The 21071-nt window shown below is 43.6% G+C and overlaps 1 protein-coding gene across 2 annotated transcripts in view; it reads right to left on the reverse strand.

Annotated features, from left to right (window-relative positions):
* The window catches only part of YJU2 (YJU2 splicing factor homolog), a 52267-nt gene that overhangs the window by 4672 nt on the left and 26524 nt on the right, over positions 1 to 21071 (reverse strand). For both annotated transcript variants that reach the window (XM_044306731.1, XM_044306723.1), the window contains exon 4: positions 20722 to 20856. In XM_044306731.1, the coding sequence (XP_044162666.1) occupies positions 20722 to 20856 (135 nt within the window). The remainder of the gene's footprint in view (positions 1 to 20721; positions 20857 to 21071) is intronic.

Here is a 21071-nt window from a genome sequence, read left to right on the forward strand (position 1 = left end):
CCCAGCACAATTCCGTTTATTTATGCCAGTTTCTGGCGTAAATGAAAACAGAAATCTACAGCAGCTCTGACCTGCCGTAGATTTAGGATAAGGTGCACAGACTGCCAGAGCCCTGCTCTGATATCAAGACTGATGCAGCACACGCTGTTCTTGATAAATCTCCCCTTATGTGACTGCCAAAAGAAGAGGCACCCCCTACTTTACGAAAACATGTCTTTGATGACTATGATGGGAAAACTCACAAACAATGGAATTTGTCAAAGAAGATGTGTATGTGTAAGAACCTGGATTTAAAAAAAAAAAAAAAAAAAAAAAAAAAAAAAAAGTGCAAATCTGACATGTGACACTTTATGTGGTAATAACTTTGCAGCACTTTTACTTATCCATTCTGCCATTCTGAGAATGTTTTTTTCGTGACACATTGTACTTTATAATAGTGGAAAATTTGAGTTAATATTTCACCTTTATTTATAAAAAAAATCCAAGATTTACAGAAAATTTTGAAATATTTTATTTTGAAAATTTACATTTCTATGCTTAACGTAAAGGGATTGCTGCTAAAACGTTCTAATGACCCACGATCAGAGAAACCTTTGATTGCTGCTATTTAACCCTTTGTTTTCAGCGATTAGTGCTAATGGCATTATTCTAGTGCTAAGGCTGGGGAAAAGAACCTTGTGTGAGTAGCCATTTGTTTGAAAAATGATATTATTGTGTAAAACTTACATAAATAAAATAAAATAAAAGTATACATTTTAGGTATCGAAGCATCCGTAATAACTTTAGCTCTATAAAAATATCACATGACCTAACCTCTCAGGGGAATTCCGTAAAAAAAATAAACGGTGTAAAATAAACCATTTTTTGTCACCTTACATCACAAAAAGTGTAATAGCAAGCGATCAAAAAGTCACACGCACCCCAAAATAGTGCCAATAAAACATATTGAGTGTCATCTCATCCCGCAAAAATCATACCCTACCCAGGGTAATCACCCAAAAACTGAAAAAATTATGGCTCTCAGACTATGGAAACACTAAAACATGATTTTCTTTCTTCAAAAAAGAAATCAATCATTGTGTAAAACTTACATAAATAAAAAAAAAAAAGTATACATATTAGGTATCGCCACGTCCGTGACAACCTGGTCTATAAAAATACCACATGATCTAACCTGTCAGATAAATGTTGTAAAAAACAATAAATAAAAACAGTGCCAAAACAGCCATTTCTTGTTACCTTGCCTCATAAAAAGTGTAATATAGAGCAACCAAAAATCATATGTACCCTAAACTAGTACCAACAGAACTTCCACCCTATCCCGTAGTTTCTAAAATGGGGTCACTTTTTTGGAGTTTCTACTCTAGGGGTGCACCAGGGGGAGCTTCAAAAGGGAAATTTTGAAATTGTACCTCTATTTTCCATTAATTCTTGTGGAACACCTAAAGGATTAACGACGTTTGTAAAATCAGTTTTGAATACCTTGAGGGGTGTAGTTTCTAGAATGGGGTCATTTTTTGGGTGGTTTCTATTATGTTTCTATTATGTAAGCCTCGCAAAGTGACTTCAGACCTGAACTGGTCCCTAAAAGATTTGCTTCTAAAACTTCTAAGCCTTGTAACATCCCCAAAAAATAAAATATCATTCCTAAAATGATCCAAACATGAAGTAGACATATGAGAAATGTAAAGTAATAACTATTTTTGGAGTTATTACTATGTATTATAGTTTATAGAAATTTGCTATTTTTTTGAAAATTTGGGTAAATTTAGTATTTTTTTATAAATAAAAATTTATTTATTTTACTTCATTTTACCAGTGTCATGAAGTACAATATATGACGAAAAAACAATCTCAGAATGGCCTGGATAAGTCAAAGCGTTTTAAAATTACCACCACTTAAAGTGACACTGGTCAGATTTGCAAACAATGGCCTGGTCCTTAAGGTGAAATAAGGCTGTTTCCTAAAGGGGTTAAGGGAAAGAAGTGGAATGTTATGCAATGGCCAATCCAATCACTCATGGATTTCACTTGCTGAAGACAAAACTGTGAAAATGCCTCAAGAACAAGCAGGAACAGAAGACAGTTGCTGTAGAGGCCTGGCAGAGCATCACCAGGGATGAAACCCAGCGTCTGGTAATGTCTATGCGTTCCAGACTTCAGGCTGTAATTGACTGCAAAGGATTTGCAACCAAGTATTAAAAAGTGAAAGTTTGATTTATGAATATTCTGTCCCATTACTTTTGGTCCCTTAACAATTGGTAGCACATATGCAAACTGTTGTAATTCCTACACCGTTCACCTGATTTGGATGTAAATACCCTCAAATTAAAGCTAACAGTCTGCAGTTAAAGCCAATCTTTTTCGTTTAATTTCAAATGCATTAGGCTGGTGTATAGAATTGTGTTGGCGTCCCAATATTTATGGACCTGACTGTAGACAGATATCACTTTCGAACACCGATGTTAAACTCCTTTGCAAGGATGCTGTCTAGAGTTATCTCCTCGATTATTCACCCAGATCAAAACGGGTTTATTCCTAGTAAAAGGTACCCAACATAATCTTCATCGACTCTTTGCGAACATACAGTCACCTGGAGGTGTTTCCCGCTCCATCCTGTCTTTGGATGCCTCTAAGGCGTTTGACAGGGTGGAATGGGGATTTTTATGGAGGGTCCTGGGAAGGATGGGATTCGGTAAGAGGTTCATAAGTATGGTTAGGCTCCTGTACAACTCCTCTATAGCCAAGTTCAATCTTAATGGTAGTCTCACCTCGAGCTTTACATTAACTAGAGGCACTCGTCAAGGTTGTCCAATTTCTCCGCTCCTCTTTGACATCTATATTGAGCCTCTGGCATTAAGTATTAGGCAACATACTAGGATTGAGGGTTTTGGAGTGCTGGGACTAGAGGATCGGATTTCTCTATATGCGGACGATTATTATTTTTTTATAAATCGTACTAATATAATCCTCCCAAGAACCATCTGTAAAGTAAATTCCTTTGGTGAAGTCTCTGGTTTTGATGTCAAAGACCTCCCTAATGTTACTGGATAATTTTGAATATCTGAGTGAGGGGCCCTTCTCGATGTTAAAGGTGGTTGATTCATTTGAGTATCTTGGCATAACAATATCCCGTAGGATTAAAGATTTTACGAAACTTAATCTGATTCCAGTGATATGTAAATTGAGATAAAAAAAATTACAATATGGCATCGACTACCTTTAACTAGAGCAGATAGAATCTCCCTGGTTAAGATGGTTAAGATGGTGATTTTGCCTCAACTTCATTATATCCTTAGGAACCATCCAATTTGGATTGAGAATAAGTTCTTTAGGCTTATTGAGAGGCTGATCAACTCCCTTTTGTGGGGAAGAAAGCGAGTAAGGTTAAAACTGGACTATTTTTATAAGCCGTTGGAGCAGGGAGGGCTGAATCTTCCCTATTTTAAGGGCTATTTTATAGCCGGGCAGTTATGGTTATTTTGTGAATGGGAGAAAAGTGCTTTGTGTAAGACTTTGGTGGAACGATCCTCATTTGATAATATTTCACTTTGTTGGAACCTGGGCGTTTAATTAAGGCTGAACAAGAATATAGAGCGACTGGAAGGCTATTCTCTAGATCTTGGACTACTTGGATGGATGGGGATAAAGGGATCTCTCTTGTGCACCCCTGTTTGGCACATTTTTTATTTACAGGGGGTTGATCAATTATGTCAAATATGTCAAATGATCAAATAAGTTTTGGCAGCATAGTAATATTAAGTATATTTCACAAGTTGTGAGAAATGGAGAGGTACTTTCCTTTTCTGATTTAGCACATTTGGGTAATTTAGGTAATTTAAGTTGGTTTAGATACTTTCAATTACGTTCAGCACTTTTTAGTATAAAAGAAGCTCCATTGTTGGAGATTGATACTTCTTCACTATTAAATACAGTGATAGGGAGCTCAGGCCAGAAGGGCAAGATTTTCCAATTATATAAAATTAATAATTAAGGCACTATTTAAATCAGGCTGTTTTCCCGGGCCAGGGGGAAAACCTCACATTTTTTACAATGTTGGCCGATTTTCTGCATATGTTATGGTCCTGCCCAGACTTAAAAAAATCTATGGGGGTTCAGTCCAGAACTTTATTGTTCAAAATTTTAAGGTAATAATTCTCTTTTCACCAGAGAGTGTTGTATTTTGAGTGACCTATCTAAGGTCAATTGTGACAAGTATAAAAAGATCTTTTTGAGTATGGTTTTCACAGAATACCCCAAGCCTTAATGAGTGGCTATTTCTGGTTAATAAGGTCAAGAAATACGAGAACATCCTATATAACCAAAGAAACTCTAAACAAAAATAGTCCAAGATATGGGGAGGTTGGAAATGGTAGGTTCTCTCTTTTTCTTATCTCTATTTCCTCTCCCCCCCTCCCTTACCTTTTACAATTTTTATTATGTAATTTTTTCTTTTTTTGAGACGCATTGCAAACTAAAAAAAAGGGTTGACATGAACTATAATGATATTGATTGATTATGTAATATATATTTTTTTTTTACTTTGTCGTTTCTTAAATAAAAATGTATAACAAAAAAGTATTCTGGATTATACAGAAAAGGTTATAACAATAGATACCCTTTCATAATATCATATTGTATAAAAGATCATGGTTTCATATTTAAAAAGATCATTTAATCACACTGCAATGATCTCCTCTAAACTTTAGACCTTCTGGATATAACTGTCTCACTTAGACACTTAATAGGGATGAGCAAACCAGAACTTTACAGTTCTGTGTTCAGGTGGTGTGGGAATTCCATAAAAAAAAAAAAACTGAATATAACAGAATTTGTCCGGAATGCCAAACGGAAGCCTTTAACCCCTTAAGGACTTGGCCCTATTTCACCTTCACCTATTTTCACCACCTTTTTTGCAAATCTGACCAGTGTCACTTTAAGTGCTGACAACTTTAAAACGCTTTGACTTATCCAGGCCATTCTGAAATTGTTTTTTCGTCACACATTGTACTTCATAACACTGGTAACAGCCAAAACAAAACTCAATATTTATGGCCCTGATTCTGTAGTTTACAGAAACACCCCATATGTGGTCGTAAACTACTGTACGGGCATACAGCAGGGCGCAGAAGGAAAGGAATGCCATACGGTTTTTGGAAGGCAGATTTTGCTGGACTGCTTTTTTTACACCACATTCCATTTGAAGCCCCCCTGATGCACCCCTAGAGTGAAAACTCCAAAAAAGTGACCCCATTTTAGAAACTACAGGATAGGGTGGCAGTATTGTTGGTACTAGTTTAGGGTACATATGATATTTGGTTGCTCTATATTACACTTTTTGTGAGGCAAGCTAACAAGAAATAGCTGTTTTGGCACCGTTTTTGTTTTTTGTTATTTACTAAATTCATCTGACAGGTTAGATCATATGATATTTTTATAGACCACGTTGTCACGAATGCGGCGATACCCAATATGTATACTTTTTTTTTTATGTAAGTTTTACACAATGATTTAATTTTTGAAGCAAAAAAAAAGGAATCATGTTTTCATAGTCTGAGAGCCACGTTTTTTTCAGTTTTTGGTCGATTACCTTGGGTAGGGTATGATTTTTGCGGGATCAGATGACGGTTTTATTGGCACTATTTTGGGGTGCATGTGACTTTTTGATCGCTTGTTATTACACTTTTTGTGATGTAAGGTGACAAAAAATTGTTTATTTAGCACAGTTTTTATTTTTAATTTTTTACTTCATCCGAGGGGTTAGGTCATGTGATATGTTTATAGAGTCGGTCGATACGGACGCGGCGAAACCTAATATGTAAACTCCCCCCTCCATTATTTCTTACCATTTTTTTTTTTACTTTATTTGGGGAAAATGACGTTTTTGTTTAATTTTACTTGAAACTTTAAATTTTGGGGGGGGGGGGGAAACTTTATTTTTTAAACATTTTTTTTTTTTCACTTTATTTTTTGTCCCACTTTGGGACTTGAACTTCTGGGGATATATTCCTTTACAATGCATTCCAATACTTCTGTATTGGAATGCATTGACTGTAGGAGTAATACTGTGTGTATTACTCATACAGCTTCCGGGGCCTGTGAGATCCAGGGGGCTGGATCTCACAGGCTCTTCACCGGAAGGCAGCACAGATGGGGACCCGATGGCACCACCGCCGCGCCAGGGGTAAAAGCCGCAAACCGCAGGTCTGAATTGACCTGCGGTTTGCGGCGATCGCCGACACGGGAAAGGGGGTCACAGGATCCCCCCCCCGCGCATTTAGCCGAGGTGCCTGCTCAATGATTTGAGCAGGCACCTTGTTCCGATCACCGCCCGCCGGACTCGGGAACCATGCCGTACCAGTATGTCATGGGTCCCTAAGGGGTTAAGAGGCATTGATCAGTCATAATTAGGGATGAGCGAACTCGAACTGTATAGTTCGGGTTCGTACCGAATTTTGGGGTGTCCGTGACACGGACCCGAACCCGGACATTTTCGTAAAAGTCCGGGTTCGGGTTCGGTGTTCGTCGCTTTCTTCGCGCTTTTGTGACGCTTTCTTGGCGCTTTTTGAAAGGCTGCAAAGCAGCCAATCAACAAGCGTCATACTACTTGCCCCAAGAGGCCATCACAGCCATGCCTACTATTGGCATGGCTGTGATTGGCCAGAGCACCATGTGACCCAGCCTCTATTTAAGCTGGAGTCACATAGCGCCGCCCGTCACTCTGCTCTGATTAGCGTAGGGAGAGGTTGCGGCTGCGACAGTAGGGCGAGATTAGGCAGATTAACTCCTCCAAAGGACTTGATTAACTGATCGATCTGCAGCTGTGGATCATTGAGCTGCTGATCCTCAATTGCTCACTGTTTTTAGGCTGCACAGACCGTTTGTCAGTCTCATTTTTCTGGGGTGATCGGCGGCCATTTTGTGTCTTGTGGTGCGCCAGCACAAGCTGCGACCAAGTGCATTTAACCCTCAATGGTGTGGTTGTTTTTTGGCTAAAGCCTACATCAGGGTGAAGCTGTCACACCAAGTGCATTTAACCAGCAATAGTCTGTTCATTTTTTGGCCATATACAAAATCAGGGGCAAGCTGCGCCTGTCACCAAGTGCATTTAACCCTCAATGGTGTGGTTGTTTTTTGGCTAAAGCCTACATCAGGGTGAAGCTGTCACACCAAGTGCATTTAACCAGCAATAGTCTGTTCATTTTTTGGCCATATACAAAATCAGGGGCAAGCTGCGCCTGTCACCAAGTGCATTTAACCCTCAATGGTGTGGTTGTTTTTTGGCTAAAGCCTACATCAGGGTGAAGCTGTCACACCAAGTGCATTTAACCAGCAATAGTCTGTTCATTTTTTGGCCATATACAAAATCAGGGGCAAGCTGCGCCTGTCACCAAGTGCATTTAACCCTCAATGGTGTGGTTGTTTTTTGGCTAAAGCCTACATCAGGGTGAAGCTGTCACACCAAGTGCATTTAACCAGCAATAGTCTGTTCATTTTTTGGCCATATCCCAGTCTAATTCTGTCACTAAATCCATACCGGTCACCCAGCGCCTAAATACTAGGCCTCAAATTTATATCCAGCTAAATCTGTCCCTAGTGCTGTAGCTGGGCGAGTTATTTAGTGTCCGTTCAAGCACATTTCTTGTTCTGGGTTGAAATACAATTCTCAATTTAGCAATTTCATAATTTAGTGGTTCCTGCTATATCAGAGCTCTTTGAAATCTATCCCAAAAAGGGTATATAATATTGAAGGTGCACATAGGGTCATTCAGAGTAACTTCACACACACCCGCTACTGTGTATTTCCAAGTCTAATTCTGTCACTAAATCCATACCGGTGACCCAGCGCCTAAATACTAGGCCTCAAATTTAATTCCCTCTAAATCTCTCGTTACCCACCGCTGTACTGTTGTTGCTGGGCAAGATATTTAGTGTCCGTCAAAGCACATTTTTTGTTCTGGGTTGAAGTACAATTCCCAATTTAGCAATTTCATAATTTAGTGGTTTCTGCTATATCAGAGCTATTTGAAATCTATCCCAAAAAGGGTATATAATATTGAAGGTGCACATAGGGTCATTCAGAATAACTTCACACACACCCGCTACTGTGTATTTCCAAGTCTAATTCTGTCACTAAACCCATACCTGTCACCCAGCGCCTAAATACTAGGCCTCAAATTTAAATCCCTCTAAATCTCTCGTTACCGTTGTCCTGTTGTAGCTGGGAAAGTTATTTAGTGCCCGTCAAAGCACATTTTTTGTTCTGGGTTGAAGTACAATTCCCAATTTAGCAATTTCATAATTTAGTGGTTCCTGCTATATCAGAGCTATTTGAAATCTATCCCAAAAAGGGTATATAATATTGAAGGTGCACATAGGGTCATTCAGAATAACTTCACACACACCCGCTACTGTGTATTTCCAAGTCTAATTCTGTCACTAAATCCATACCGGTGACCCAGCGCCTAAATACTAGGCCTCAAATTTAATTCCCTCTAAATCTCTCGTTACCCACCGCTGTACTGTTGTTGCTGGGCAAGATATTTAGTGTCCGTCAAAGCACATTTTTTGTTCTGGGTTGAAGTACAATTCCCAATTTAGCAATTTCATAATTTAGTGGTTTCTGCTATATCAGAGCTATTTGAAATCTATCCCTAAAAGGGTATATAATATTGAAGGTGCACATAGGGTCATTCAGAATAACTTCACACACACCCGCTACTGTGTATTTCCAAGTCTAATTCTGTCACTAAATCCATACCGGTGACCCAGCGCCTAAATACTAGGCCTCAAATTTAATTCCCTCTAAATCTCTCGTTACCCACCGGTGTACTGTTGTTGCTGGGCAAGATATTTAGTGTCCGTCAAAGCACATTTTTTGTTCTGGGTTGAAGTACAATTCCCAATTTAGCAATTTCATAATTTAGTGGTTTCTGCTATATCAGAGCTATTTGAAATCTATCCCTAAAAGGGTATATAATATTCAAGGTGCACATAGGGTCATTCAGAATAACTTCACACACACGCTTCTGTGCATTTCCAAGTCTAATTCTGTCACTAAATCCATACCGGTGACCCAGCGCCTAAATACTAGGCCTCAAATTTAAATCCCTCTAAATCTCTCGTTACCCACCACTGTACTGTTGTTGCTGGGCAAGATATTTAGTGTCCGTCAAAGCACATTTTTTGTTCTGGGTTGAAGTACAATTCCCAATTTAGCAATTTCATAATTTAGTGGTTTCTGCTATATCAGAGCTATTTGAAATCTATCCCTAAAAGGGTATATAATATTGAAGGTGCACATAGGGTCATTCAGAATAACTTCACACACACCCGCTACTGTGTATTTCCAAGTCTAATTCTGTCACTAAATCCATACCGGTGACCCAGCGCCTAAATACTAGGCCTCAAATTTAATTCCCTCTAAATCTCTCGTTACCCACCGGTGTACTGTTGTTGCTGGGCAAGATATTTAGTGTCCGTCAAAGCACATTTTTTGTTCTGGGTTGAAGTACAATTCCCAATTTAGCAATTTCATAATTTAGTGGTTTCTGCTATATCAGAGCTATTTGAAATCTATCCCTAAAAGGGTATATAATATTGAAGGTGCACATAGGGTCATTCAGAATAACTTCACACACACCGCTACTGTGTATTTCCAAGTCTAATTCTGTCACTAAATCCATACCGGTGACCCAGCGCCTAAATACTAGGCCTCAAATTTAAATTCCCTCTAAATCTCTCGTTACCCACCAGCTGTACTGTTGTTGCTGGGCAAGATATTTAGTGTCCGTCAAAGCACATTTTTTGTTCTGGGTTGAAGTACAATTCCCAATTTAGCAATTTCATAATTTAGTGGTTTCTGCTATATCAGAGCTATTTGAAATCTATCCCTAAAAGGGTATATAATATTGAAGGTGCACATAGGGTCATTCAGAATAACTTCACACACACCGCTACTGTGTATTTCCAAGTCTAATTCTGTCACTAAATCCATACCGGTGACCCAGCGCCTAAATACTAGGCCTCAAATTTAAATCCCTCTAAATCTCTCGTTACCCACCGCTGTACTGTTGTTGCTGGGCAAGATATTTAGTGTCCGTCAAAGCACATTTTTTGTTCTGGGTTGAAGTACAATTCCCAATTTAGCAATTTCATAATTTAGTGGTTTCTGCTATATCAGAGCTATTTGAAATCTATCCCTAAAAGGGTATATAATATTGAAGGTGCACATAGGGTCATTCAGAATAACTTCACACACACGCTTCTGTGCATTTCCAAGTCTAATTCTGTCACTAAATCCATACCGGTGACCCAGCGCCTAAATACTAGGCCTCAAATTTAATTCCCTCTAAATCTCTCGTTACCCACCGCTGTACTGTTGTTGCTGGGCAAGATATTTAGTGTCCGTCAAAGCACATTTTTTGTTCTGGGTTGAAGTACAATTCCCAATTTAGCAATTTCATAATTTAGTGGTTTCTGCTATATCAGAGCTATTTGAAATCTATCCCTAAAAGGGTATATAATATTGAAGGTGCACATAGGGTCATTCAGAATAACTTCACACACACCCGCTACTGTGTATTTCCAAGTCTAATTCTGTCACTAAATCCATACCGGTGACCCAGCGCCTAAATACTAGGCCTCAAATTTAATTCCCTCTAAATCTCTCGTTACCCACCGGTGTACTGTTGTTGCTGGGCAAGATATTTAGTGTCCGTCAAAGCACATTTTTTGTTCTGGGTTGAAGTACAATTCCCAATTTAGCAATTTCATAATTTAGTGGTTTCTGCTATATCAGAGCTATTTGAAATCTATCCCTAAAAGGGTATATAATATTGAAGGTGCACATAGGGTCATTCAGAATAACTTCACACACACCGCTACTGTGTATTTCCAAGTCTAATTCTGTCACTAAATCCATACCGGTGACCCAGCGCCTAAATACTAGGCCTCAAATTTAAATCCCTCTAAATCTCTCGTTACCCACCGCTGTACTGTTGTTGCTGGGCAAGATATTTAGTGTCCGTCAAAGCACATTTTTTGTTCTGGGTTGAAGTACAATTCCCAATTTAGCAATTTCATAATTTAGTGGTTCCTGCTATATCAGAGCTATTTGAAATCTATCCCTAAAAGGGTATATAATATTGAAGGTGCACATAGGGTCATTCAGAATAACTTCACACACACGCTTCTGTGCATTTCCAAGTCTAATTCTGTCACTAAATCCATACCGGTGACCCAGCGCCTAAATACTAGGCCTCAAATTTAATTCCCTCTAAATCTCTCGTTACCCACCGCTGTACTGTTGTTGCTGGGCAAGATATTTAGTGTCCGTCAAAGCACATTTTTTGTTCTGGGTTGAAGTACAATTCCCAATTTAGCAATTTCATAATTTAGTGGTTTCTGCTATATCAGAGCTATTTGAAATCTATCCCTAAAAGGGTATATAATATTGAAGGTGCACATAGGGTCATTCAGAATAACTTCACACACACCCGCTACTGTGTATTTCCAAGTCTAATTCTGTCACTAAATCCATACCGGTGACCCAGCGCCTAAATACTAGGCCTCAAATTTAATTCCCTCTAAATCTCTCGTTACCCACCGCTGTACTGTTGTTGCTGGGCAAGATATTTAGTGTCCGTCAAAGCACATTTTTTGTTCTGGGTTGAAGTACAATTCCCAATTTAGCAATTTCATAATTTAGTGGTTTCTGCTATATCAGAGCTATTTGAAATCTATCCCTAAAAGGGTATATAATATTCAAGGTGCACATAGGGTCATTCAGAATAACTTCACACACACACGCTTCTGTGCATTTCCAAGTCTAATTCTGTCACTAAATCCATACCGGTCACCCAGCGCCTAAATACTAGGCCTCAAATTTATATCCCGCTGAATTTGAATACAATACATTGGGCCAAATAATATATTTGTTGTTGTGGTGAACCATAACAATGAGAAAAACATCTAGTAAGGGACGCGGACGTGGACATGGTCGTGGTGGTGTTAGTGGACCCTCTGGTGCTGGGAGAGGACGTGGCCGTTCTGCCACATCCACACGTCCTAGTGTACCAACTACCTCAGGTCCCAGTAGCCGCCAGAATTTACAGCGATATATGGTGGGGCCCAATGCCGTTCTAAGGATGGTAAGGCCTGAGCAGGTACAGGCATTAGTCAATTGGGTGGCCGACAGTGGATCCAGCACGTTCACATTATCTCCCACCCAGTCTTCTGCAGAAAGCGCACAGATGGCGCCTGAAAACCAACCCCATCAGTCTGTCACATCACCCCCATGCATACCAGGGAAACTGTCTCAGCCTCAAGTTATGCAGCAGTCTCTTATGCTGTTTGAAGACTCCGCTGGCAGGGTTTCCCAAGGGCATCCACCTAGCCCTTCCCCAGCGGTGAAAGACATAGAATGCACTGACGCACAACCACTTATGTTTCCTGATGATGAGGACATGGGAATACCACCTCAGCATGTCTCTGATGATGACGAAACACAGGTGCCAACTGCTGCGTCTTTCTGCAGTGTGCAGACTGAACAGGAGGTCAGGGATCAAGACTGGGTGGAAGACGATGCAGGGGACGATGAGGTCCTAGACCCCACATGGAATGAAGGTCGTGCCACTGACTTTCACAGTTCGGAGGAAGAGGCAGTGGTGAGACCGAGCCAACAGCGTAGCAAAAGAGGGAGCAGTGGGCAAAAGCAGAACACCCGCCGCCAAGAGACTCCGCCTGCTACTGACCGCCGCCATCTGGGACCGAGCACCCCAAAGGCAGCTTCAAGGAGTTCCCTGGCATGGCACTTCTTCAAACAATGTGCTGACGACAAGACCCGAGTGGTTTGCACGCTGTGCCATCAGAGCCTGAAGCGAGGCATTAACGTTCTGAACCTGAGCACAACCTGCATGACCAGGCACCTGCATGCAAAGCATGAACTGCAGTGGAGTAAACACCTTAAAACCAAGGAAGTCACTCAGGCTCCCCCTGCTACCTCTTCTGCTGCTGCCGCCTCGGCCTATTCTGCTGCTGCCGCCTCGGCCTCTTCCTCCGCCTCTGGAGGAACGTTGGCACCTGCCGCCCAGCAAACAGGGGATGTACCACCAACACCACCACCACCACCTCCGTCACCAAGCGTCTCAACCATGTCACACGCCAGCGTTCAGCTCTCCATCTCACAAACATTTGATAGAAAGCGTAAATTCCCACCTAGCCACCCTCGATCCCTGGCCCTGAATGCCAGCATTTCTAAACTACTGGCCTATGAAATGCTGTCATTTAGGCTGGTGGACACAGACAGCTTCAAACAGCTCATGTCGCTTGCTGTCCCACAGTATGTTGTTCCCAGCCGGCACTACTTCTCCAAGAGAGCCGTGCCTTCCCTGCACAACCAAGTATCCGATAAAATCAAGTGTGCACTGCGCAACGCCATCTGTAGCAAGGTCCACCTAACCACAGATACGTGGACCAGTAAGCACGGCCAGGGACGCTATATCTCCCTAACTGCACACTGGGTAAATGTAGTGGCAGCTGGGCCCCAGGCGGAGAGCTGTTTGGCGCACGTCCTTCCGCCGCCAAGGATCGCAGGGCAACATTCTTTGCCTCCTGTTGCCACCTCCTCCTTCTCGGCTTCCTCCTCCTCTTCTTCCACCTGCTCATCCAGTCAGCCACACACCTTCACCACCAACTTCAGCACAGCCCGGGGTAAACGTCAGCAGGCCATTCTGAAACTCATATGTTTGGGGGACAGGCCCCACACCGCACAGGAGTTGTGGCGGGGTATAGAACAACAGACCGACGAGTGGTTGCTGCCGGTGAGCCTCAAGCCCGGCCTGGTGGTGTGTGATAATGGGCGAAATCTCGTTGCAGCTCTGGGACTAGCCAATTTGACGCACATCCCTTGCTTGGCGCATGTGCTGAATTTGGTGGTGCAGAAGTTCATTCACAACTACCCCGACATGTCAGAGCTGCTGCATAAAGTGCGGGCCGTCTGTTCGCGCTTCCGGCGTTCACATCCTGCTGCTGCTCGCCTGTCTGCGCTACAGCGTAACTTCGGCCTTCCCGCTCACCGCCTCATATGCGACGTGCCCACCAGGTGGAACTCCACCTTGCACATGCTGGACAGACTGTGCGAGCAGCAGCAGGCCATAGTGGAGTTTCAGCTGCAGCACGCACGGGTCAGTCGCACTACAGAACAGCACCACTTCACCACCAATGACTGGGCCTCCATGCGAGACCTGTGTGCCCTGTTGCGCTGTTTCGAGTACTCCACCAACATGGCCAGTGGCGATGACACCGTTATCAGCGTTACAATACCACTTCTATGTCTCCTTGAGAAAACACTTAGGGCGATGATGGAAGAGGAGGTGGCCCAGGAGGAGGAGGAGGAGGAGGAGGAAGAGGGGTCATTTTTAGCACTTTCAGGCCAGTCTCTTCGAAGTGACTCAGAGGGAGGTTTTTGGCAACAGCAGAGGCCAGGTACAAATGTGGCCAGCCAGGGCCCACTACTGGAGGACGAGGAGGACGAGGATGAGGAGGAGGTGGAGGAGGATGAGGATGAAGCATGGTCACAGCGGGGTGGCACCCAACGCAGCTCGGGTCCATCACTGGTGCGTGGCTGGGGGGAAAGGCAGGACGATGACGATACGCCTCCCACAGAGGACAGCTTGTCCTTATCCCTGGGCAGCCTGGCACACATGAGCGACTACATGCTGCAGTGCCTGCGCAACGACAGCAGAGTTGCCCACATTTTAACCTGTGCGGACTACTGGGTTGCCACCCTGCTGGATCCACGCTACAAAGACAATGTGCCCACCTTACTTCCTGCACTGGAGCGTGATAGGAAGATGCGCGAGTACAAGCGCACGTTGGTAGACACGCTACTGAGAGCATTCCCAAATGTCACAGGGGAACAAGTGGAAGCCCAAGGCCAAGGCAGAGGAGGAGCAAGAGGTCGCCAAGGCAGCTGTGTCACGGCCAGCTCCTCTGAGGGCAGGGTTAGCATGGCAGAGATGTGGAAAACTTTTGTCAACACGCCACAGCTAACTGCACCACCACCTGATACGCAACGTGTTAGCAGGAGGCAACATTTCACTAACATGGTGGAACAGTACGTGTGCACACCCCTCCACGTACTGACTGATGGTTCGGCCCCATTCAACTTCTGGGTCTCTAAATTGTCCACGTGGCCAGAGCTAGCCTTTTATGCCTTGGAGGTGCTGGCCTGCCCGGCAGCCAGCGTTTTGTCTGAACGTGTATTCAGCACGGCAGGGGGCGTCATTACAGACAAACGCAGCCGCCTGTCTACAGCCAATGTGGACAAGCTGACGTTCATAAAAATGAACCAGGCATGGATCCCACAGGACCTGTCCGTCCCTTGTCCAGATTAGACATTAACTACCTCCCCATAACCATATATTATTGGACTCCAGGGCACTTCCTCATTCAATCCTATTTTTATTTTCATTTTACCATTATATTGCGAGGCTACCCAAAGTTGAATGAACCTCTCCTCTGCCTGTGTGCTAGGCCTAAATATATGCCAATGGACTGTTGCAGTGGTGGGTGACGTGAAGCCTCATTCTCTGCTATGACATGCAGACTGATTCTCTGCTGACATGAAGCCAGATCCTCTGTTACGGGAGCTCTCTCCTCTGCCTGGGTGCTGGGCCTAAATTTATGACAATTGACTGTTGCAGTGGTGGGTGACGTGAAGCCTGATTCTCTGCTATGATATGAAGACTGATTCTCTGCTGACATGAAGCCAGATTGTCTGTTACGGGACCTTTCTCCTCTGCCTGGGTTCTGGGCCTAAATTTATGAAAATTGACTGTTGCAGTGGTGGGTGACGTGAAGCCTGATTCTCTGCTATGATATGAAGACTGATTCTCTGCTGACATGAAGCCAGATTGTCTGTTACGGGACCTTTCTCCTCTGCCTGGGTTCTGGGCCTAAATTTATGAAAATTGACTCTTACAGTGGTGGGTGACGTGAAGCCTGATTCTCTGCTATGATATGAAGACTGATTCTCTGCTGACATGAAGCCAGATTCTCTGTTACGGGACCTCTCTCCTCTGCCTGGGTGCTGGGCCTAAATTTATGACAATGGACTGTTGCAGTGGTGGCTGACGTGAAGCCTGATTCTCTGCTATGACATGCAGACTGATTCTCTGCTGTCATGAAGCCAGATTGTCTGTTACGGGACCTCTCTGCTCTGCCTGTGTGCTAGGCCTAAATATATGCCAATGGACTGTTGCAGTGGTGGCTGACGTGAAGCCTCATTCTCTGCTATGACATGCAGACTGATTCTCTGCTGACATGAAGCCAGATTGTCTGTTACGGGACCTCTCTGCTCTGCCTGTGTGCTAGGCCTAAATATATGCCAATGGACTGTTGCAGTGGTGGGTGACGTGAAGCCTCATTCTCTGCTATGACATGCAGACTGATTCTCTGCTGACATGAAGCCAGATTGTCTGTTACGGGACCTCTCTGCTCTGCCTGTGTGCTAGGCCTAAATATATGCCAATGGACTGTTGCAGTGGTGGGTGACGTGAAGCCTCATTCTCTGCTATGACATGCAGACTGATTCTCTGCTGACATGAAGCCAGATTGTCTGTTACGGGACCTCTCTGCTCTGCCTGTGTGCTAGGCCTAAATATATGCCAATGGACTGTTGCAGTGGTGGGTGACGTGAAGCCTCATTCTCTGCTATGACATGCAGACTGATTCTCTGCTGACATGAAGCCAGATTGTCTGTTACGGGACCTCTCTGCTCTGCCTGTGTGCTAGGCCTAAATATATGCCAATGGACTGTTGCAGTGGTGGGTGACGTGAAGCCTCATTCTCTGCTATGACATGCAGACTGATTCTCTGCTGACATGAAGCCAGATTGTCTGTTACGGGACCTCTCTGCTCTGCCTGTGTGCTAGGCCTAAATATATGCCAATGGACTGTTGCAGTGGTGGGTGACGTGAAGCCTCATTCTCTGCTATGACATGCAGACTGATTCTCTGCTGACATGAAGCCAGATTGTCTGTTACGGGACCTCTCTGCTCTGCCTGTGTGCTAGGCCTAAATATATGCCAATGGACTGTTGCAGTGGTGGGTGACGTGAAGCCTCATTCTCTGCTATGACATGCAGACTGATTCTCTGCTGACATGAAGCCAGATCCTCTGTTACGGGAGCTCTCTCCTCTGCCTGGGTGCTGGGCCTAAATTTATGACAATTGACTGTTGCAGTGGTGGGTGACGTGAAGCCTGATTCTCTGCTATGATATGAAGACTGATTCTCTGCTGACATGAAGCCAGATTCTCTGTTACGGGACCTCTCTCCTCTGCCTGGGTGCTGGGTAGTGTTGAGCGCGAATATTCGAAAAGCAAATTTTTTTCGCGAATATCGCAACTTCGCGATTTCGCGAATATTTCGAATATAGTGCTATATATTCGTAAAAACGAATATTCGTTTTTTGTTTCCCCCCCCCCCCCCACAAAATTACAGTACACATATAATTGATTGTTTCCCAAAGGTCCAACAGCTCAGATCTTACTCACATTGCCTAGAAAGTGATTGAGGCGCGAATCTTCGTAAGGCGATTTTATTAGCGCACATGCGAATATCGGCACGTCCCAGAACAGAGGCAAAGGGCTTTGCATTCATACATTAGTGAATTGAGTTGCGAATCTTCGTAAGGCGATTTTATTAGCGCACATGCGAATATCTACACTTGTCCCAGAACAGAGGCAAAGGGCTTTGCATTCATACATTAGTGATTGAATTGAGCTGCGAATCTTCGTAAGGCGATTTTATTAACGCAAATGCAAATATCTACACTTGTCCCCAGAACAGAGAGGCAAAGGCCTGTGCATTCATATAGTATAGCACCATATTCGCGAATACGTAGAACTTCGTAAAAGTCGATTTACGAATATTCGTATTTTTTATTTTACTTTCCACCTTACAGATTACATTGATCTGTACTCTGTCAACTACTGTCATCACCCCCCACTGTATCTCGATTGATTCCCAAAAGTCTCACATTCCCTAGAAAGTGATTGAGGTGCGAATCTTCGTAAGGCGATTTTATTAGCGCACATGCGAATATCTACACTTGTCCCAGAACAGAGGCAAAGGGCATTGCATTCATACATTAGTGATTGAATTGAGTTGCGAATCTTCGTAAGGCGATTTCATTAGCGCACATGTGAATTTTGCATAGCATATGTATTATGCGATAATTCGAATTATCGCATATGCGAAATAATAACGAATTTGAATAATCGCGAATATTTTACGAATATTCTTTCGAATATTCACAAAATTTCGCGAATTCGAATATGGGACATGCCGCTCAACACTAGTGCTGGGCCTAAATTTATGACAATGGACTGTTGCAGTGGTGGGTGACGTGAAGCCTGATTCTCTGCTATGACATGCAGACTGATTCTCTGCTGACATGAAGCCAGATTGTCTGTTACGGGACCTCTCTCCTCTGCCTGGGTGCTGGGCCTAAATATATGCCAATGGACTGTTGCAGTGGTGGCTGACGTGAAGCCTCATTCTCTGCTATGACATGCAGACTAATTCTCTGCTGACATGAAGACAGATTCTCTGTTACGGGACCTCTCTCCTCTGCCTGGGTGCCGGGGCCTAAATATCTGAGAATGGACTGTTCCAGTGGTGGCTGACGTGAAGCCTCATTCTCTGCTATGACATGCAGACTAATTCTCTGCTGACATGAAGACAGATTCTCTGTTACGGGACCTCCCTCCTCTGCCTGGGTGCTGGGCCTAAATATATGCCAATGGACTGTTGCAGTGGTGGCTGACGTGAAGCCTCATTCTCTGCTATGACATGCAGACTAATTCTCTGCTGACATGAAGACAGATTCTCTGTTACGGGACCTCCCTCCTCTGCCTGGGTGCTGGGCCTAAATATATGCCAATGGACTGTTGCAGTGGTGGCTGACGTGAAGCCTCATTCTCTGCTATGACATGCAGACTGATTCTCTGCTGACATGAAGCCAGATTCTCTGTTACGGGACCTCTCTCCTCTGCCTGTGTGTGTGCTGGGCCTAAATATATGCCAATGGACTGTTGCAGTGGTGGCTGACGTGAAGCCTCATTCTCTGCTATGACATGCAGACTGATTCTCTGCTGACATGAAGCCAGATTCTCTGTTACGGGACCTCTCTCCTCTGCCTGTGTGTGTGCTGGGCCTAAATATATGCCAATGGACTGTTGCAGTGGTGGCTGACGTGAAGCCTCATTCTCTGCTATGACATGCAGACTAATTCTCTGCTGACATGAAGACAGATTCTCTGTTACGGGACCTCCCTCCTCTGCCTGGGTGCTGGGCCTAAATATATGCCAATGGACTGTTGCAGTGGTGGCTGACGTGAAGCCTCATTCTCTGCTATGACATGCAGACTGATTCTCTGCTGACATGAAGCCAGATTCTCTGTTACGGGACCTCTCTCCTCTGCCTGTGTGTGTGCTGGGCCTAAATATATGCCAATGGACTGTTGCAGTGGTGGCTGACGTGAAGCCTCATTCTCTGCTATGACATGCAGACTGATTCTCTGCTGACATGAAGCCAGATTCTCTGTTACGGGACCTCTCTCCTCTGCCTGTGTGTGTGCTGGGCCTAAATATATGCCAATGGACTGTTGCAGTGGTGGCTGACGTGAAGCCTCATTCTCTGCTATGACATGCAGACTAATTCTCTGCTGACATGAAGACAGATTCTCTGTTACGGGACCTCCCTCCTCTGCCTGGGTGCTGGGCCTAAATATATGCCAATGGACTGTTGCAGTGGTGGCTGACGTGAAGCCTCATTCTCTGCTATGACATGCAGACTAATTCTCTGCTGACATGAAGACAGATTCTCTGTTACGGGACCTCTCTCCTCTGCCTGGGTGCCGGGGCCTAAATATCTGAGAATGGACTGTTCCAGTGGTGGGTGACGGGAAGCCAGATTCTCTGCTATGGAACCTCTCTCCAATTGATTTTGGTTAATTTTTATTTATTTAATTTTTATTTTAATTCATTTCCCTATCCACATTTGTTTGCAGGGGATTTACCTACATGTTGCTGCCTTTTGCAGCCCTCTAGCTCTTTCCTGGGCTGTTTTACAGCCTTTTTAGTGCCGAAAAGTTCGGGTCCCCATTGACTTCAATGGGGTTCGGGTTCGGGACGAAGTTCGGATCGGGTTCGGATCCCGAACCCGAACATTTCCGGGATGTTCGGCCGAACTTCTCGAACCCGAACATCCAGGTGTTCGCTCAACTCTAGTCATAATAGAAGTCTATGGCCAAGCATAACTGATCCGTCTGGTTTCCATTATTCAGAACTTTGTTTTCAGTCCTGCATAACGGAAACCAGGTGGATCCGTCATGCTTGGCCTTAGACATCTATTATGACGGATCAACACAGAATGCCTTTAAAGGCTTCCGTTTTGCATTCCGTCTACGAATTCTATTATAAAGGAATTCCTACACCACCAGAACCTATAAAGTTCGGGTTTACTCATCCAAATTATATTAGTGAGCACATGCTAACTGGCCACTCTTCAGCTGAAGTAGCTTCTGCCACTGACCTGTTATAGCCTGCTAAAATACACTGTACAATGCATTTCTCACAATATATACCACATTTGCATTCATAATTACTTTTTATATGGCTTGTTTTTGATTCATGAGCATGAAATTTCAGTACCTTCATGGGATTATTTAGCTCCTCTTCTTCACGTTCCTTCTGAAACCGCTTTTCTTCCTCCTCAATGAGCTTTTCTGCTTGGAAGTTCCGTGTAGCTCCATGTTCCATAGCATAGTCAGTATTTTCTGGATCTGTCTAGTAAAATGGCAAGTGATGAAATAGTTAAAACATTAAAATAAACCCCGAGAACAGGGATCCCAAATAAATCGGCAGGTGAAGCCTGCGTACCGCCACTCCATTCCTCCCTATGGGACTGTCAGAGATGGAGTAAAAGATCTTGGCTATTTTTGAGCCTCAACAATTTAGTTGACATACTCTAAAAGGGGTAATCCAGCTTTTGGACACTGATG

Source organism: Bufo gargarizans, chromosome 1 (genome assembly GCF_014858855.1).
Source record: "Bufo gargarizans isolate SCDJY-AF-19 chromosome 1, ASM1485885v1, whole genome shotgun sequence".
NCBI classification, from domain to species: domain Eukaryota; kingdom Metazoa; phylum Chordata; class Amphibia; order Anura; family Bufonidae; genus Bufo; species Bufo gargarizans.